At 36.4% G+C, this 18471-nt stretch overlaps 1 protein-coding gene across 1 annotated transcript in view; it reads right to left on the bottom strand.

The window, feature by feature from the left end:
- Window positions 1-18471, bottom strand: part of LOC311301087 (carboxyl-terminal PDZ ligand of neuronal nitric oxide synthase protein-like) — a 104554-nt gene that overhangs the window by 18549 nt on the left and 67534 nt on the right. Inside the window, exons 8-9 of the mRNA XM_084425940.1 lie at window positions 6757-6918; window positions 109-274 (exon numbers count right to left, since the gene is read on the bottom strand). Of these exons, the coding sequence (XP_084282066.1) occupies window positions 109-274; window positions 6757-6918 (328 nt within the window). The remainder of the gene's footprint in view (window positions 1-108; window positions 275-6756; window positions 6919-18471) is intronic.

An 18471-nucleotide genomic window follows, 5' to 3' on the forward strand; every position in this document is an offset into this window, starting at 1 on the left:
CAGACTCCTGCTTATTCTTTCATTATTATGACACAATTAATTTGGTCACAAATCACAGATTTTAGAAGTTACTCTCTAGCACTGCTGAACACAAGAAATCATACTCACTAGAGCCATTTCCAGCCATCTTGAGCTCCAGCTCCTGAACCTGTTTGACCAGTAGAGAAATATGCTGCAGTAGGTCCTTATTCTGCAACAGCAGCTGGTGAACTCGAGCCTGAGCCTCAATCCTTGCCGCAGCTTCTGCGGTGAGCTGATCCTTCAGCAGATGAACCTGAGGAACACATAAACGATAAGTACATCCAATAGATGGACAAGGAGAAAATAGAACGAACCAGCAAAGCAACAATACAGAGACACCCAGCAGTTTATTTGCTGTACATCCTAGAGTCTTCCCTGCTAGGAACAAAAGACTCAAACTCCATTTACTTTTCAACTTAAAGGATTATTCAAAGTTAAAGAGTTCAAGGAAACAAAAATAATTTTTTATCATTGTTATTCTGAGCATTTCAAAGTCCTACTTGAAAAAAATGATTCATATTCTTAAGGTCGGACATCTCTAAAAGCTCTGTAAATGCATCCTTTCATGCACGTTGTTATGTATTTCTATTTAATATATTTTGAATGGATTTATACTGAACATGATAATCTTTGTGAAGTGTTACTATGAAGGTCATTTCACTTACTGTGTGGGTAGCTGCCATTCATGCAAATTAAAGAGCGCTTTCATTCAAAAAGCTTCTTTAACACCACATCATGAAAGACCTTTTAGCGTTTTTTATGTCCCTGACATTCCTCTTAAAATACACCCGAAGAGCAACGGCAGAAGGACAAACGCCTCTTTTCACATCCACTTTGATGATGACATCATATACTGGAGGTTAGAATCTAATACCAGTTTCATTCTCTGGGAGTTCACACACTTACAGTAGTCCTCTATACAATAAAAAAAAGAAGTACTATGAGTAATTCAATATTTCAGTCCAGATTAAGGCTGTGAATACCATGTTTACTGGGAATAAAGTAATACATTTAAATTCATGAGATCAATTATCCAGTTAATCTATCCAGTTATCTAATCTATAATTAAATCAGTCATATTTTTCTGTGACATAAAAACAATGCTAAAGGTGTTTGCATAAATAAATCAATTAAATATCATGGCTGTTTGTTTAACTAAATACCCTCAGTATTAATTTATCACAGCTGTTTGGTCAAGTAATTATTATCTTAATTCAACTAGATAAAGGCATTATCCGTAATAGTCCCATTCCCATTAGTACCAGACACATAAGACAGTCCCTCCATACATTTTGTAATGAAATACTGCTGGGGTACGTCCTGCTAATGACAAACGTTGCCAGCTGTAAAGGTATTCAAAGTGATTATGATGCTCTTCAGTGTCCTTCATAAGTCCTAAGATTCTACCCAGCGCTAGGAGGGCGAATCCATTTCCGCAGTGTCTTGTCTTGAGCACCGTCTAAGTGTCTGCTTGCTCCTAAAGTCACAGCGGCCGGCCTCCGAGGGGTTCGGGGTGATTTATGACCCAGCTTAAACCGCGTGCCCGCTCGTGCTGCCTGCCCTTAAGAACACTACATTCTCCAGACAAAGCCAATGAGCCGTCAAGATCAGGCCAACAGGGAGTAGCGCAAAAAATTTAGGGAAAAAAAAATTACCATACTGTAAATGTGGACTGAAAGCTTAGTTCAGGTTGAGCAGTTTGCCATCAGTTCTTGAGTGTACATGCTTGTATGCATGTGTGTGCGTGTTTTCTGACAAAGAGTGATTGTCCTTGGGAAAAGAGCTGCCTACCATGACAAAAGATGTTGTTTTCAAAAGGGTATAGGATGTAAATGTATACAAGCCTCATATTTCATACTGTCATAGTTTTATATCTCACTCTGAGTGGGGCACATTCATAAGCCAAGGCAAGTCAGGATAAATGTTGGAGCCCAAATGTTTTGATGATCATTATTTTCCTTTCCTTTTCTTCAGTATTTTATTATTGTCTTAAAGTAAACAACAAAAGCAGAGCTGAAGAATTGTTTAACGTCAATGCATTGCCATTGCAATCAGTTATTTTTCGTTTCGTTTTCAAGTCTACTAATTAAGCAATTAAAAGTTCAGTGTGCAATTACATTGGGAAAATGAAAAGAGTGAGAACAGTAATATCTCTGACTGTACGATGGGAACGATCGACAATAATTGCTGTCGTTAACATTAGCATATAGTGAGAGAAATATTAGCTACAGTGCTGTGGTAAAAAAAAGCAGCCTCTTTCAACATCAAGGACATGAATTTGAACAATTTAACCAGGAATGTTTCAGTTTTCAAACAGCCTGTGACATTACAGAAGCAGAGAGTCCAGTCAGGTCCAAAGTCTAAAGTGAAGTCCAATTAGCTATGTGCTGGTATCAATAGCTCATATCCTGATAACTCCTCAAGCTATTTATCATGTTACGGTATTATCACGGTATAGTATTGCATTTCGAAACAGGTTGAAAAACTTAATTGTTCTCAAATTACAAGTTTTAGTTACTTTTTAAACCCCAAATTGGCCTTTAAAAAGGTACCTTTGGTAAAAAAAATGTATATAAAATAAATGAACAGTTAAATGGACACTACAGTTAAATCACACCAAACCAAACCCAACCCAACCCAACCCAACTCAACTCAACTCAACTCAACCCAACTCAGCTCAACCCAACCCAACTCAACTCAACGTGACTAAAAACTAAAACAAAACAACCAAAACTAAGTTTATTTCCAAGTTCATGGGTAAGGAGAGTTAAAGGTTTGCATGCGGTTATTCACATAAACCACTATTTTCTAAAAACATTGTCATGCTTTCTCAAGACAAATTTAATAACACTAGAATGTCACCAAATGATTCACTTTCACAGACACACACAAAAAAATAAAATAAAGGAAATGTGTGTGATTCATGTTCTAACAATCCATTTAATCACAGTGGAGACTTTCATGACCATAGTAATTTCAACACAAAGGCAATCTTTTCTTTTTCTTCCACTGCACTGCAGTCATTACAAGGTTTTTATATGTCTGTTTAGTCCATTGTCGCTGCCCTCAAACTGCACCAGGTAATTACATCAAATATTTCAGTGTTGATTTTTCCGCACACACCCCATTGAAAGCTGCAAGAGGGCAGTGGAAATCAAGCAGTGCTGAAATACGAAGAGTTTGCAGAGGTCATTTTCTCGCTGTTTTGTTGGACGTGGATGTGCGTAAACTACATAAACCCTTGGTATACATCTATATTATTTTTCTACCCTGAAAAAAAAAAACCACTCCAGCAACCATAAGGCTTCTATTTGAGAGAAAATACATTAATTTGACTCTGGATGCACAACTATAACTCAATCACTGATTCAAAATACATTTTGCCTGAATTGCAATCATAAAGAATCTGAAATGTACGGACATGATATATAAAACTGATGTTCTGGAGATCTGACGTAGGCATCGTTTTCTGGAAGTGGCAGAAGCCAAATGTTTTTGACTCATTTTATCTGTACTGAACTGTCTAAAAGGAGAATATTCCACCAGAATATGATTAAAAGAAACACAAAGCACACAAAAATCTTCCTCCGCAAATAACCACTAATCTAGACTTCAGAAAAGCAAATATCGTTTCATCTGCAGATCATTTTCCCTAAGGATGAGGGCCAATGCAAAACAAATTGAGAAATAAATTAATAAGCGACGACTGACTCGTGTGTGTCGCTTTGATAGCGGGCTTCAAAGTGTCTCTTCTTCTTCAGTGACTGAAGACATCACAGCAGCCAGAGCAAAGCCAAAGCTTGTGTTGTGTTGCAAATCAAGGTCTGATTTGCAGTGGCTGGCTTTGCTTATCAGAGGTCTGACAGAAAGTACTATCCTACACCTCAAAGCAACACAGAGCCATGCTTGTTCAACAAAGATGTGGGTCAAGAGAGCGTGGAACGAAATTCCACCCCCTGTAAGCCCGTTCTCAAACCTGTGAAGAGTGAAGTGTCTTCCATGCAAAAAAAAAAAAACACTTTAAGAGAGAGCATACCCTCTGGCTGAGCAATATGCTTATGAAAAACAACCGCTTTCTCTTCTTGCCAAACACTTGGTGTAGAACTGTGGCTAAACAAGCAAACCGCAGGCTCTCAAAGGCTGAATAAACCAGTCTAGTGCCGGAGAGAATGAAAATGCTTAATAAACACAAGACTGCAGGTTTTTTGTTCACTCCAAGCCATTCACAGTCAGTTCTAATGTTGTGGTTCACATAAGAAGTAACAGCCTTTCAAAAAAGCGTTACTTAGACAAGAAATAGACATTCTTCACAGATTAACAAAAAGGTGGGTGACCGCACACATTTCACACCACAATTAAGACTGCCATTAAATCATTTCAAACTTCAAGAATCTCTCAAATAAACAGTCTGATAAAGCAGCTCGGTTATCTAAAAAGGATCCAGTCGAGGTCAAAAATATAAAATTCATCAGTGTAGGAACATTTTAGCCTATTTTCCTGCTCATAAATTACTGGAGGAGCTGAATCAGATTCCTGCAGAACAGCTGTTGTTTGTATTGTGTTTAAGCAGACAATGAAACATTTAGACTCACCTGACCCATAATAAAACAGAATTTGCATAATGCACAATGTGCATTAATAAAACTGTCCTCAAAAGAACAATACATGTAATTATATTGGCAAATGAGATGAGCTAGAGCTTTTTAACCTCTCAGCAAACACTCCTAAAAATGAATCCATTAAATGTATAAATAAATAGGGGTGTAACGATACCCTCATGTCACGATTCGATACATATCACGATACTTAACTCAACATACGATATTATTGCGATACTCCAAAACATATGATAAAAGGTTAACAAAAAATAAACTGTTGATTAAAATACAAAATGTAATATTACATTGTGGGTGGAAATCAATGGGCTTGGAGTTGGTGCTGGTAACCCAATGCAGAGGACAATGGTGACACCAGAATTAAAATATTTATGATTCTGAAGCTGAAAATACTGAATTATTTTAGACGAATATGCTTGCACTCTGTCACTGACTAGATATATTTTAAATTATGTAGGCCACTTTTTACTGGTAGCATAAGACATTTGGCATTATCAGGACCCACAAATATTCCCCCATTGCATTATTATACATTATATATAGTAGTTTAATGTAGTACTGACACTAAAACTAAAACTTTTTTTTTTTTTTTCTCACACAGTAATTTTTATTTAGGGTGAACTAATACACTATATATTGTCACTATCCATGATACATGTTGCATTTTTGTATTGCGATATATTGGGACATGATATATTGTTACACCCCAATACATAAATATAAAATTTCTGTAAAATCTACTGTTCAACAGTTTGGGGTCAGCAAGTTTTGAAAAAAAAAAGAAGAAGAAGAAAAAAATGCATTCAGCAAGGATGCATTAATCAAAGTTGCCGCTGCAAATTATCGGCTGAAAATTGCACTTGTTATTTAAAACATAAAAACAGATGAAAATATGAGAAAATCTTTTCATGCCACAATCTAAATATTATGCTATAGATCTAAATATAATGCTATAACCAACACTCTTCACGATTAGTTACTCTCGACAACTATAATAGTAAAAAACGTAATAAAGGTTTCGAGAGAGTTCCACATGTAATACTAGCTATTTCATATGCAAAGATGTTAGCCAATCACAGCAGTGGGCGTTTACACTGAAGTCTCATAGCAGACACGCCCCTTCAAACAGAGCGTTAACTCAGAGGCTAAAATCAGGGTAGCAAAAATACCTTTTATTTCTAAATTATGACAATTTTTTATGTAAAAATCATACTAAAATTATAAGTGCACCCCAGGAAACATTATAAAACAAAAAAGTTCATGTTTTAAAAGATAAAGTTTCCTTTAATATTAACTTACTTTCTGTCCAATTTTTGTGTTAGTATCAATTAAAGTGTGGTTATTTTATTTTACTGGCTTGTATTTTTTAAATTCAGTATCATTCAAATTATTGAATATCATTTTAAAAGTCTAAGATGAATAAAATTATACAAAAAAGCTCATTTAAAATAATAAAAAAATCTTTTTCGTTTTTTTGGCCCAGAATTTCGGTGCATCCCTATTTGTTACTAAAAGAATTTTATTTTTTAAATAAATTCTTTGGACATTTCTATTTATCAAATAATCCTGAAAAAAGTGTCATGGTTGCCACCAATAAATTAAGCTGCACAACTGTTTTCAACATTGATAATAATAAAGTGTTTCTTGGTCACCAAATCAGCATATTAGAATGATTTCTGAAGGATCATGTGACACTGAAGACTGAAGTAATGACTGCTGAAAATTCAGCTTTGCCATGACAGGAGAAATAAATATATGATATATATTATTATTTATTTAATTAATTAATTAATTAAATAAATTAGAATAACAAGTTATTTTAAAATTGTAATAATATTTCACAATATTATATTTTGACTGTATTTTGATCAAATGAATGCAGACTTTGTGAGCATAAGAGACTGTAAAATTAAAAAAAAAAGTTAAATATCATACTAGCAACAAACTTTTGAACTTGTGTATTTACATGGTAATGAGTAAACATATCTGATACCATGTGAAAAACGTACACAACAATAACCACAATAGCTCACAGCTCACTAATGCTGCAGGACACTAAATCCCACTACAACTACAAGTCTATAAATTGTCCATTTAAAATGCAGTGACTGCATCTCACCTGGGCCACGGCCACCTGTGTCTGCTGCTGCTGCTGGGTGAGCTGTTGCTGGAGCAGCTGGAGCTGATGGTGCACAGACAGGGGAGTGCTGGCCGGGACCTGACTGCCTGATGGAAGCAGCAACTTAGGGGAAGCCAGCAGGATGTTGGGCTCCTCAGAGGGCTGGAGAAAAAGAGAGAGAACACTTGTTTAGTCAAGATCGGTAATTATTCGACATGTTCACCAAAGGAAGCTTTGTCTGAGAATAAGAAACAGCATGAAATATGCAGTAGAAAAGTAGAAAATGCATTAAAAACAGACAATAGAGAATTGGCAAAGGCCTTTAACAAAGAGCAAAATAACAAAACAAGCTAGTTTCGAAGTCATTAGTGCATGGCAAACTCCATTTCAGCTCCTGCGCTTCATGCCAGTGTTAACTTAAAAACAACTGCATGTTTGCAATCAGGAAACAATGTTCTGCTCTGACCAACACTGTGGTCAAAGATGCTTCTACTGAGGCTCAGATTTTAATTACATCAGTTCTTGCAGTCGGTGTAGCTGTGCAAACAAACACAGCTCCGAGGGATGGGAGGCAGTCAACTGTGACAAATTGTTAGTTTTACCCTACAGCCAACTTATTTATACCCCGACGGATGAAAATATGGTAATGCCAGCTGTCAGATATTGACCTCCCACGTACAGAATGAGGGACTGAGTATGAACGCCTCAGCAGCAGTGGCCAGATATAAGACTGATTTTGGCTGAGATTGATGTGCTGCGAAGAGCCCTTTGAAATATTCTGGCATCGCCTGGTGCTGAATCACTAAACGAGGGGCCAGACGCACCAAGCCAGAGCTCAGTTGTTTGAAAAATCTAACTTGAGCATCTACTAGATGTACAACTGCTATGGACAGCCTAAAGCATGCATTTCAAGAGTCATGTTTTTCTTCAAAGTTAAATATGTTCTCCTATCCCAGTTTGATTTGCAGGGACAATGACAAGAATGATGTCCATAAGCTGATTCTGTCATGCTTCACGACACTGCTTTTGGAATAGTCCGACATCAAACAATTGAAAGTTTTTGGCAGGATTATCTGTTTGTCCCAACAATGGAGGACAGGGCAGGTCAGAAAGGAAAGTATGGGATGTTTATTCTAAATATATTAATCACATTTAGAACCACTTAAAACCTTTAAAAAAAAAGAAAAAAAAAGATATACTCGGTGTCATTTATTTTTTAATATACACTACTATTCAAAAGTTTTGTGTTGGTAAGATCTTTTAATGTTTTTGAAAGAATTCTCTTATGCTCACCAAGGCTGCATTTATTTGATCAAAAATACAGTAAACCAGTAATTTATTTCTAGGATGGTAAAAGCTGAATTTTCAGCATCAGTCACATGATCCTTCAGAAATCATTCTAATATTAGATCATTTTTTAACAGTAGTGTATAATACTATTAGAAACTGACTAAACAAAAGTATTGAGTATTTCTAAGTAACAATAAAAAATAACAACAACATGAATTCATGCAGCCTGGAGTGAATGCACAGCTGGCAAATGACAAGTCTGTAAAGACTACTATTATCACATGTAGTCTGTAGGCTTATATATAAATAGTTTGTTTTAACTCATCATTGAGAATGGTACAAGTAGCTTTTCTAAAATACAAATTGTATGAAATTATTAGTGAACGAAGTCTGTTATTTGTCTTTTGCTGGCTCTAGTGACAGAGAAATTACACACATCACCTTTAAACAATTCTCCTTTTCTTTATATTCTCAAAAGCTCCCCCAAAACATCCAGTATAGGGATTTTTACTTAAGACTAATCTGATGTCAAACAAGGTTGCGTGCAGTATACTGGAAAATCTGTTCACCTCAGCTTCTCATATTTTTCATTTCTCACATGTTGTTCAGGTGGGCTGCATGAGGATTTCCTTCTGTGTGTCTACTGACAGCTGTTTATTTGGGCATTGCTGCAGAATGGCACGTTGTAAACAACACCTGCGCCTGAGTGAATCTACCTCAGCCGGAGAGACCGGTGACATCCACTAAATTCATAGCTTGAAAAATCTGCATAGTGCGTGCCTGGGGAAAATGTCCTGTGAATGATATTACTGCTCATCTTCTGATGTAAACTGAAAAATTAAAGATAAGCATGACTCTGCTGATAAAATATTTGCTACTTTTGTGCAGTGTAAGTTTAAAGTCATCATATCACAAAGCATAAATCTTGGATGAAATCATTTGTTATGAACAGAATGTCTGGACTGAGCACACTGCAAGAAAAACAACTGTGAACACAGGAAGTAGTGTGGATTGGCTTAATGAATATTTTCTTAATGAATTTGCACATTCTTAATGAATAATTCATTGATGAATATATTTTACACACTTAAAATCCTAGTTCACAGCTCAACAAATGCTGCAGAAACAGACCCCTGATGTTTAGACGCTCTAAAAGGGCTGTCAATGATTTGAGACATGAGACAAAACAAGCTATAGAAATGATGAAATAAAAGTATGCTTCTTGCATACTCACAAAATGTGTCTTTCTTGCTGTAACTCAGCGTGTCAACAGTCAGACACAAATGTAATTGTAATATGCCCAATAGTTATAAATTTACAAATTCAGCATTTAACTACGATTAAGACAATGATACTACGAGGATGGTTTAAAACTGATTTTTAGCTACCTCTATTGAATTGTCACCAATTTCAGACAAATTATTAAATTTTTTGGACAAAATCAAACTTATTCTACTTAAATCCACATATCATATTTTTTCACTGGCATTTTACTTAACTCTTTCCCATTTCAGGCTTTCTGTGTTTTTTTTTTATTTAAGTTTATTTGAATAGGGACAAGTATGTTACATAAACTCATGTTACATACTACAACATTTTAGCCAAAGCTAATTCTCAATGTTCGTCCCTAATGGGCCTTTACATAAAATTAAACAATACATTGGTAAAATAAACATAATAATACAATATAACACAATATAAATGCAATGAACAGTCAGTGGTCGCATTTCTGACCTCTGAATAAAGAGTCTTTAAGTTTATATTTGAAGAGGACCCAGTTTGACTCTCCTTTCAGTTCAGTGGGTAAACAATTCCAGGCTTTAGTGCCTTGTACAGAGAAAGCTGATTGTCCAAATGAAGTTTTACATTTCGGAATCTGACAGTTCCCGTTCTGAGCTCCTCTAGTCCTTGAACCCACAGCCCTGAGAGTAACTATGCACTCACTCAAGACCTGTGGGGCTTGCTGGTTTAAACATTTATGCATCAGCTTCAACAGAGAAAATTTAGTGAAATTTGCAAAAGATATAATGTTTAAATTCCTCAGACTAACACAATGATGTGATCTAATGGGTTTTCCTATCTAGGATTTTAACCGCTCTATTATAAATCATTTGAAGTGGCTTAATTGTAGTAACAGTAGCCTGTGACCATGAGCAGATGCAGTAACTCATATGTGAGAAGATCATGGCGTGCATGAAAGTGTGAAGCAGCATGAAACGGTAGGTAATCCCTGATCAATCTGAATGTATAAAGATCTTCACTGTTATACGGTAGGGGGTGCTATTACGCATCTTCTAAGAAGATTCCTGAATCCTCTGATCAAAACACAGGCCAAAAATCAGCAGAAACAAGTGATAGCATATGTAAGCATATGCATACGTAAAATAACGCGTTCATCAACATTAAACAGCATATAAATCAAAACGACCCTGAAATGTCGACCCAGGATGAGCTATAGGACTGTGAAGCTTGGGGAGTGTTGATGGACTCGATCTACTCCATCTATTTTGTTCATCGTTCTGAATCCCATCCAGATGTAGTCTTAGACAAAAATGCGATTTTGCTTTTTTTAATGAAATTTACCAACAACAAAATAGTCTGGGGGCCATGAAAATTGTGTGAAAGTGAATGCTGGGGAAACTTTTTTTAAACACTTGTGGGGAAAGAGTTCAAATTAAGCAAATGATCCAAAAATAAAAATATTTAACGAGGTTGGCATGAACAAAATTATATAATATTACTGTTTGCTATTCAAAGTCCAACCACAAGCAAAAATATAATACTGGCAAATGGTTTTCTTCATTGGATTCATTTGCATATTGAATTGAGATCGGTCTTCTACATATATTTAACAATCTAAAGCTGCTAACATTGCAAAGGTGGCACAGAAGCTGTGCGTTGATTACCATCCACTGCCGACAGAAACCAAGACATAGGTCATTATGACAGCAACAAATTTTATGACTGTTCTAATCTGACATTTCATTTATAAAGGGCTTAAGCTTTTGCTGCTAAGCAAGCACCAGCATTTCCTTCTGTATATGCAAATATAGTTTATCTATTAGGGTTACTGGAATATTTCCATCACTCCGCTGGGAATAATTACACTATCATCTGTTCTGAAATCTGTATTTGAGTGTGTAACAGAAAATACAATGCAGAACAGACTTTGGTAATAGGTTGAAGAAAACACATCTGTTAAAAGGTATCAAGGGAAGTGCTGTTCATTTGAGTGCTTTCAATTAACGGCTGCAGAAAAGCCTAATAAGCCTCATCTGTGATTATGTGATGGATGTGTAATCGGCTATTAAAAGTCTGTAGTGCTACTTTAGCGACAAGTGTCATCAGGATCCATGAAAACATGAGGTTTTTGTCTGGGTCAAATGCAGATCTATAGTGGCAGAAAAAGGGCAATGAGGAGGAATATGGAAATGTCTGCCATGCTGCACAAACTCGACTCCCTAAAGGCTGTTTCACATGGGATTCTCTGCGAAGCAGCAAATCGCTGCACATGTTCCCTTGTTTTTGTGTTTGGTTTCCGTGTTGTAGTTAGGGGTGGACGTAGCCCAGAAGATTCCTTATGATGACTTTTAAAGCAATACAATGACAACAATCGGTTGTGCTAATTTCTAACATCTTCAAAATTAGCAAAAATGACATCGCTGTTTGCTGAGGACAACAAAACATTTAGAAACTAAGAAGCAGAATCTAGAATCTTACATACAGATCTCTACATTTTCTGCCTTGGATTTTCTACAACTGCTATCTCAGCCTATTCAATCCTTCAGACCTCAATAACAATATCATAAGATATTTTGCTCTAATTTTCGCATTTATGCCCATGTTAAGCCATTATTACGGTGGCTGCTGATTGTTTTTCAACTGTTGTTAAGGAAAGTTTGCACAGACTGTTGATTGAGGGCTAGTATATTGAACTAACTGTAAGAAACTCTTGACTCACACAGGTTTAGATTTATATGTCATACAAACTTTGTGTTGTATCGCCAGACTTTTGACAACTAGCCACTTTTTTCCCTCTCTACACGAACAATTTCCAACCAAGACATTTCTGTCCACACACATTCACATATTATAAGTACAGACCTTTTTTTTTTCACCACACTACTGTTCAAAAGTTTGGGGTTAGCAAGATTATTTTAAATGTCTTCAGTGTCAAATGATCCTTCAGAAATCATTCTAATATTCTGATTGTGGTGCTCAAGAAGCATTTCTTATTATTATCAATGTAGAAAGCTTAATATTTAGCATTTAACATAAATCTTTTGTAGCCATATAAAAAGTATTTACTGTCACCTTTAATCCATTTAGTGCATCATTGATGAATAAAGTATTAATATTAAAATATTTGGGTATAAAGTAATTAGTGGATTTGAACAAATTGAGCAGATTAGCTCTATTTACTTTATACTCAAAGTTCTGTCTCCAGGTACACTGGTGCACCCTAAACTGGTGAAATTGTGAGGAAGTGAGCCAATCAAATTGGAACAGTTGATTTTGAGCCAGCTCTTGCTATTTTCTTGTACAATACGCATCAGACGGCCAGTGAACATACTGTGAGCAGTCCATCTGAGGCTGAGATCATTAAGACATCTACTAGTCAAAAGACATCAGTGCAAAGTTTGCAGAAAACTGTCTAAAAGTGTAAATCGACTTATGCATTTGGAAGACGCATTTATCCAAAGCGACTTACACTGCATTTCAAGGTACACATTTACATTCTTATCAGTTCTTGCTTTCCCTGCGAATCGAACCCATGACCTTGGCGTTGCAAGCGCCCACGCTCTACTGTTTGAGCTACAGGAAAGCTCTAGCTCAAGACTTCACAAAGCAGATAAGCTGACTGTCATCCTGAGCAGCAATTCCTTGGAAAAATGTTGATTCCTGCTAAACATCAAATCAACCTCTTATCTAGCACGCAAAACTGTGATGAAAATGTGCTGAGATCTCTGATAGTCCAGGATGGATGTTTTGTACTTGAAAGCAAAGCATTTAAAAGTGGATTAGATTTAACAACACACTCATCCACCGCTGCCTGAGAACGTCTGCACATCTTGCATGAGAAAGAAAATATGCTGAATATTACAACGTAAGCCTTTCTCAAGCACACGATTACTATGCTGGTCTTTTTGATAATTGGCAAAACAATCCAGTGCTGCGGGTTCATTATACAAGAAACAAACTTAAAGACCTGAATGTAAAGCAGGAGCTTTTTTTAAACATTGTTTGATATTCCAGTCAGACACAAAACGACACACTGAAACGCTCAGAAGCACGTGAAATACAACAAGCTTGGGAGCAAACCACTATAACTCATGTCTGTACACTAGACACATTGCCTCTCCTGAACCTGCGCAATATGTCGACCGCTCTGAATGTGAAGTGTTAGCTGTACCCTGGCGGAAGGCACTGAGCCCTCGAGGGTAACCGAGGGTAAAAAAAAGAAAGAAAAAAAGCAATGTTCAGCTCACAGCTGGGCTGAGTGAGATTTGCTAGCGGCCACACAGATGCCCTCATTGCTTTTCTGCTAGGTAGATTGCTGCCTCCTTTTGATTGACCATTTTTTTCTTCTTTTTTCCTTGACAGTGTTAGATAGTGACGTCCTTTAGGTTTAAGAAGGTTTTAGTGATGGCATTGAGAAGCACATTATGAAATGTGATAATATTTGTTAACATTTGATTGCAAAACTTACTATTTAAAGTAAATGCAAAGACATTTTTATTACAAATAAATGGTTTTAAATAAACCAGAGACGCACATGCCGCCTAATTTTGAAAATAAAAAAAATAATTAAAATAAGAAAATGTATTATTTTAATAAACAAAATACATAAAATTACAAATAATTTATTCAATAATAACTCTGTTCAATAAATAAAGTTATATAAATACATTAATTCATTAATAATTTTGTTAGATAAAAGTGGCTCATTCTTTCTCTTGCATTGATGCCTTTCTCTACCATTCACTTGGACCTCCTATTTTTCACCAAAAACTCACATCAACCCAACCAACAAGGACATCATTTTTAAACCCTTTTTTTTTTTTTACCCCCTCTTAAATGGGTAGTTCACCCAAAAATGACAATGTGGTCATTACTTACTTGGACTCAAGTTGTTCCAAACCTGTATGAGTTTCTTTCTTCTGCTGAACACAAAATAAGATATTTTAAAGAATGTTGGTAACCAGACAGTTGACCATTGACAAGGAAAAAAAAAAAAAACCATGGAAGTCAATGGGTGCCGTGAACTGTCTGGTTACCAACATTCTTTAAAAGATAGAAAGGTTTGTAAAAACATGAGGGTGAATAAATCATGACAAAATTTTCAGTTTTGGGGGAACTATACAGTACCTTTAAACCCAGCTATAAGCAGGACAACAAATGTATGGTTACAAAATAACAAATAACATGTAGAAAGGTTTGGACAGCTCTTGTGGGATTAAACATGAAATGCAAGCATAAACACTTAACTTAAGTCAGCGATACTTGACATGAAGAACAAAAATCACTTTAACTCCTAAATAAAAACTATAACCTACAGCAGACTGTCTCACAGACAAGTGCACACATGTGATATTATATACCGTTGCTGTGATATAAAACTACTCAAACCATGATTTTGGTCCTACTGAAAAACCAAGAGCGTATCCTTTCAAGCTAAAGGGATCTTGAGGTTTTGTGGCTCCTGAGCTTTCCAAAGTCGAGTAGCCCTGAGGACAGGAACATGACATTGGGGATTGGAATACAATGCTGAAAGATCTTAACTTCAAATACATTCAGGATGTGAGTGAGCACTGTTACCTTTCTCACTGACATGACAGACTCTATTCAATAATGTCTGAAAGGATGCAAGGGAAAACAGTGTGCATTGTTATAGCTATGACACTAAAAGTTGCCTGAGGGTACCGGCACACCCTAGACAATAATACAGCTTAAAAAGATCAGACAAAACTTGTGTGTCTATTAAAACACAGTCCACATGGACTTCCTCCATTGACATGTCAGGGTTTATAGAGTATAGTACAATGACTAGAAACATCAAACAATCTCAAATAACGTCTTTTGAAAGCAAGTTTATAAAGGATCCATTTTTCACTGTGCTGGTTCATTCAGAACCTTGAAAAATATAGGTTAGCATTAAATATTGTGTGCTGGGATGGTTGTCAGACACCATCTGAAGGAGAATCACTAGAGGTGTAAGCTGTTAAATAGTTAACTAACTAGCACTAAAGATGATTAACAGCCACTATGAAGCTGTTGGCTTTTATTGTCTTCCATGCATTCAAACTAATGTTAAATGTCACTGTAAGACATTAGCATACGGATAGAAGTGAATGAACTAATCGCGCATCCTTTTGAAACACGATCTAAATTTATGACTGAATGAATTACAAAGACAAAAGGGCTTTGTTATAATGTCTGAAAGATCATTGAGAGTGAAATGCCAAAGCTTTATCAGCATTTAGCCTACACATCTGAGCACGGTCGAAGTTACTCTTTTGAAATTCATTTGTAGTTTGCTATTTGTAGAAAGCATCCATTGATACCTAGCAGGGACGATTCAATATCAGTTTTGTATGAATACTAAAGCAACAGTAGAAAAGTGTTTTTCTTCTTTCTATCTGTCCATCTCTTCTTTTCAATTTCATTCTTTGGTAAAGGTTCTGGAGAAAAAGGACCTTACTGCTTTTCTGTTTCATTCATGACACTAATCCATTGGCATGCCAGAACACATGTTTGTCAAAGTTGAAATATAAACATTATACAAAGAAACTGCACAACTCTTCTGCACAACGCATATTATTCTATAAGATTTGTGTTAAATGCAACACTTAACGGCGTAAAAAGCATAGGCTGGATTTGAGTTAATTGCTCAAGACCAAGGCAAAGATAAAGGGGATAAAACTGAACTGACTGCAGAGACTCTTGGAGCAGAAAGCTTTTCCTCTTCAGAGTCTGTTCTTTAATGTCTCCTCTCAGCTGCAATAAAATGTGTTTAGAAGCAAAACAAATAAAAAGATGTTCATTATTGGATTGAGTTAATGCTGACTGAACATGGTATACTACAGCGCCACGAGACACATTATGTTTTAGAGCTGTGAGCTTGCAGTCTGAAATGAATGTGATGAGAGAGGATGACTTGTCATCCTGAAATAATACAAACACTATAAATAAACACATAAAATCTATATAAATCTAGTCATGTACGTGTTTGGCAGACACTATTACTAGCAACTTACAATAAACATTTTTCCAATATACAAGTTGCCGGGAATTGAACCCATGACCTTGGCATTTGCAAGCACCTGTGTTATTGTGTGCAAACAAGGGCATTGGGTTTCTGTTGCCCAACTGGTAAACAACACAGTGAGCAAATCGCTTAATGAATGAGTTATTTATTTGTAAAAACAACAAAGTTTGCAAACAGCAATGCACTGGGGAGGATTTTCTGAAATTGAGCATTAGGGCAAAAGTAAAGCTGCCTCTTACACAGATACATGGGCTGAACTCAGTTCTTCATGAATTATCCAGAGAAACCAACATTGCTTTGAAATACATTCTGGCTTTTGGGCACCATCTAGCACTTCAGACCTGAGGGCTCTAGAGAGCACGTCTCCGTGCCACCATTGCCCAAAATCCCATCTCCAGACACTTTTCACATGAACAGTCTGATCTGGATGGAAGAAACAGGGCTATATTTACACACGGACTCGCAGCTTTCGGTCTGTGATGTCCAGCTCCTCGAGGTCCGTCTGGTTTTTAGAGTTATTCTAGCAGCATCCAGGAGATGTGCCCTGTAAGTAAAGGGAACTAATTCCTGGAAGGAACCTGGCTGTTTGCCTGGCACAGATAGTCTGATAAGATCACAGCTACACAGTAGCCTCATTTCTCTAGATTTAACATGTGAAATTCCCACAGTGCCTGCCACAGTGTTTCCGGACTGTGGTACTGAGGTCTGGTATTGAGTAAGATTCAGAATTGTTGAGGAGGGGGACTAATTGCTTTCATTAGTTATTCAGTGACCGTTTTGTGGAGAAATCCTCAAAAGCACACTGCGGTCTTTTATAAAATGGGATGCAACCACTTGTGCACACCAAGAGTCCCTTGCCCATTCATTATCAAAGCTCAAAGAGGAACACCATAGAAACTCTAAACTTCTCATCTTACTAGAAAGCATCTGCCAATTTCCTAGAAACAATATGGTGGGGTGAAACAGAGATTTGCTGCTCTAATTAACTGGAAAGGAAACAATAAACATGGTAATTTGTTCTACAATGCTTATTAAACAAGCACACACACACTTTTGGAAATGTTATGTTGAATTAAGGTAAAGCCACCCATTCCATATTTAATGACTATAATATATAATATTTTTATTTAGTTGATGCTAAAATAAAGTAAAATATAATGAAATGAATTGGGGGAAAAAAAAAACTAAACCCCTTTCTCTAAAATAAATAAATAATAATAATCAAAAGTTGAATTTTTAATTTAAATTTAAATTAAACCGAGTAGGTGTAATTTATTTCCCCGTCTTATTCCCATTCTGGTTAGCAATTATAATGTGACACGGCCCAGTTCAAAATGTGGATTAAAAATGCATTTAAAATGATAAGGTCACATTCATCAGTGAAAAAATCTCAGAAGGTACAAATAAAGACATTATTCTGCTCACTATCCAATATCCATTGATTCAGACTTGGGGTGAATGACCTCAATATAGACCGAAAGCTTTTCCGCACGCTATTACAAACATTGCCTCATACAGGGACTTGCTAATCAATTCTACAAATAAGTCTCCAACCATGAATCAGGAAAAGGTGCTCTTTAAAGCATGCACTGTGATTTGAAAACATTGCTTCATCTACTGAGTGAGAAATGTATAGTCTTATAATTGGCTGGGCTCAGGAAATGTCAAAATTACTCCACTCTGAGCTCATGTTCATAAACGAGAGACACAAAAGGCACATATAGTCGGCAGACTGACAGTAGAAGCACTAGCACAACTGACTGCAGGCTTACTGAACAACTCTGACACTTGTACCAGCCCTAAAAACAGCATGAACTCCTACACAAGCAGTCCAGTTCCGCTCCACAAGTCCTCGAGGATGGCATGAGTATCCCCGTACTGCAGTGCACAATAATCTGAAATGATCTGCTTATGTAGGAGTATGACAGCATGCTCTCAAAGGCTTTATTCATGAAGACATTTGCTGAAATGCTAAATTTAAATAGTTTTTCTACAAGCGCCAAGTGTACACGTGTATGATTCGGTTATAAAAATGACATTTCTTTGAAAACCAGAGACGAGAATTATTCTGCAGTGCCAAACAACCAGGCATTTCCAAGACTCTCTTCAGTTATGTGTCAGTGCATTGACAACTGTATATTTACTCAAACTGTATT

This window comes from Rutilus rutilus (genome assembly GCF_951802725.1).
Source record: "Rutilus rutilus genome assembly, chromosome: 12".
NCBI classification, from domain to species: domain Eukaryota; kingdom Metazoa; phylum Chordata; class Actinopteri; order Cypriniformes; family Leuciscidae; genus Rutilus; species Rutilus rutilus.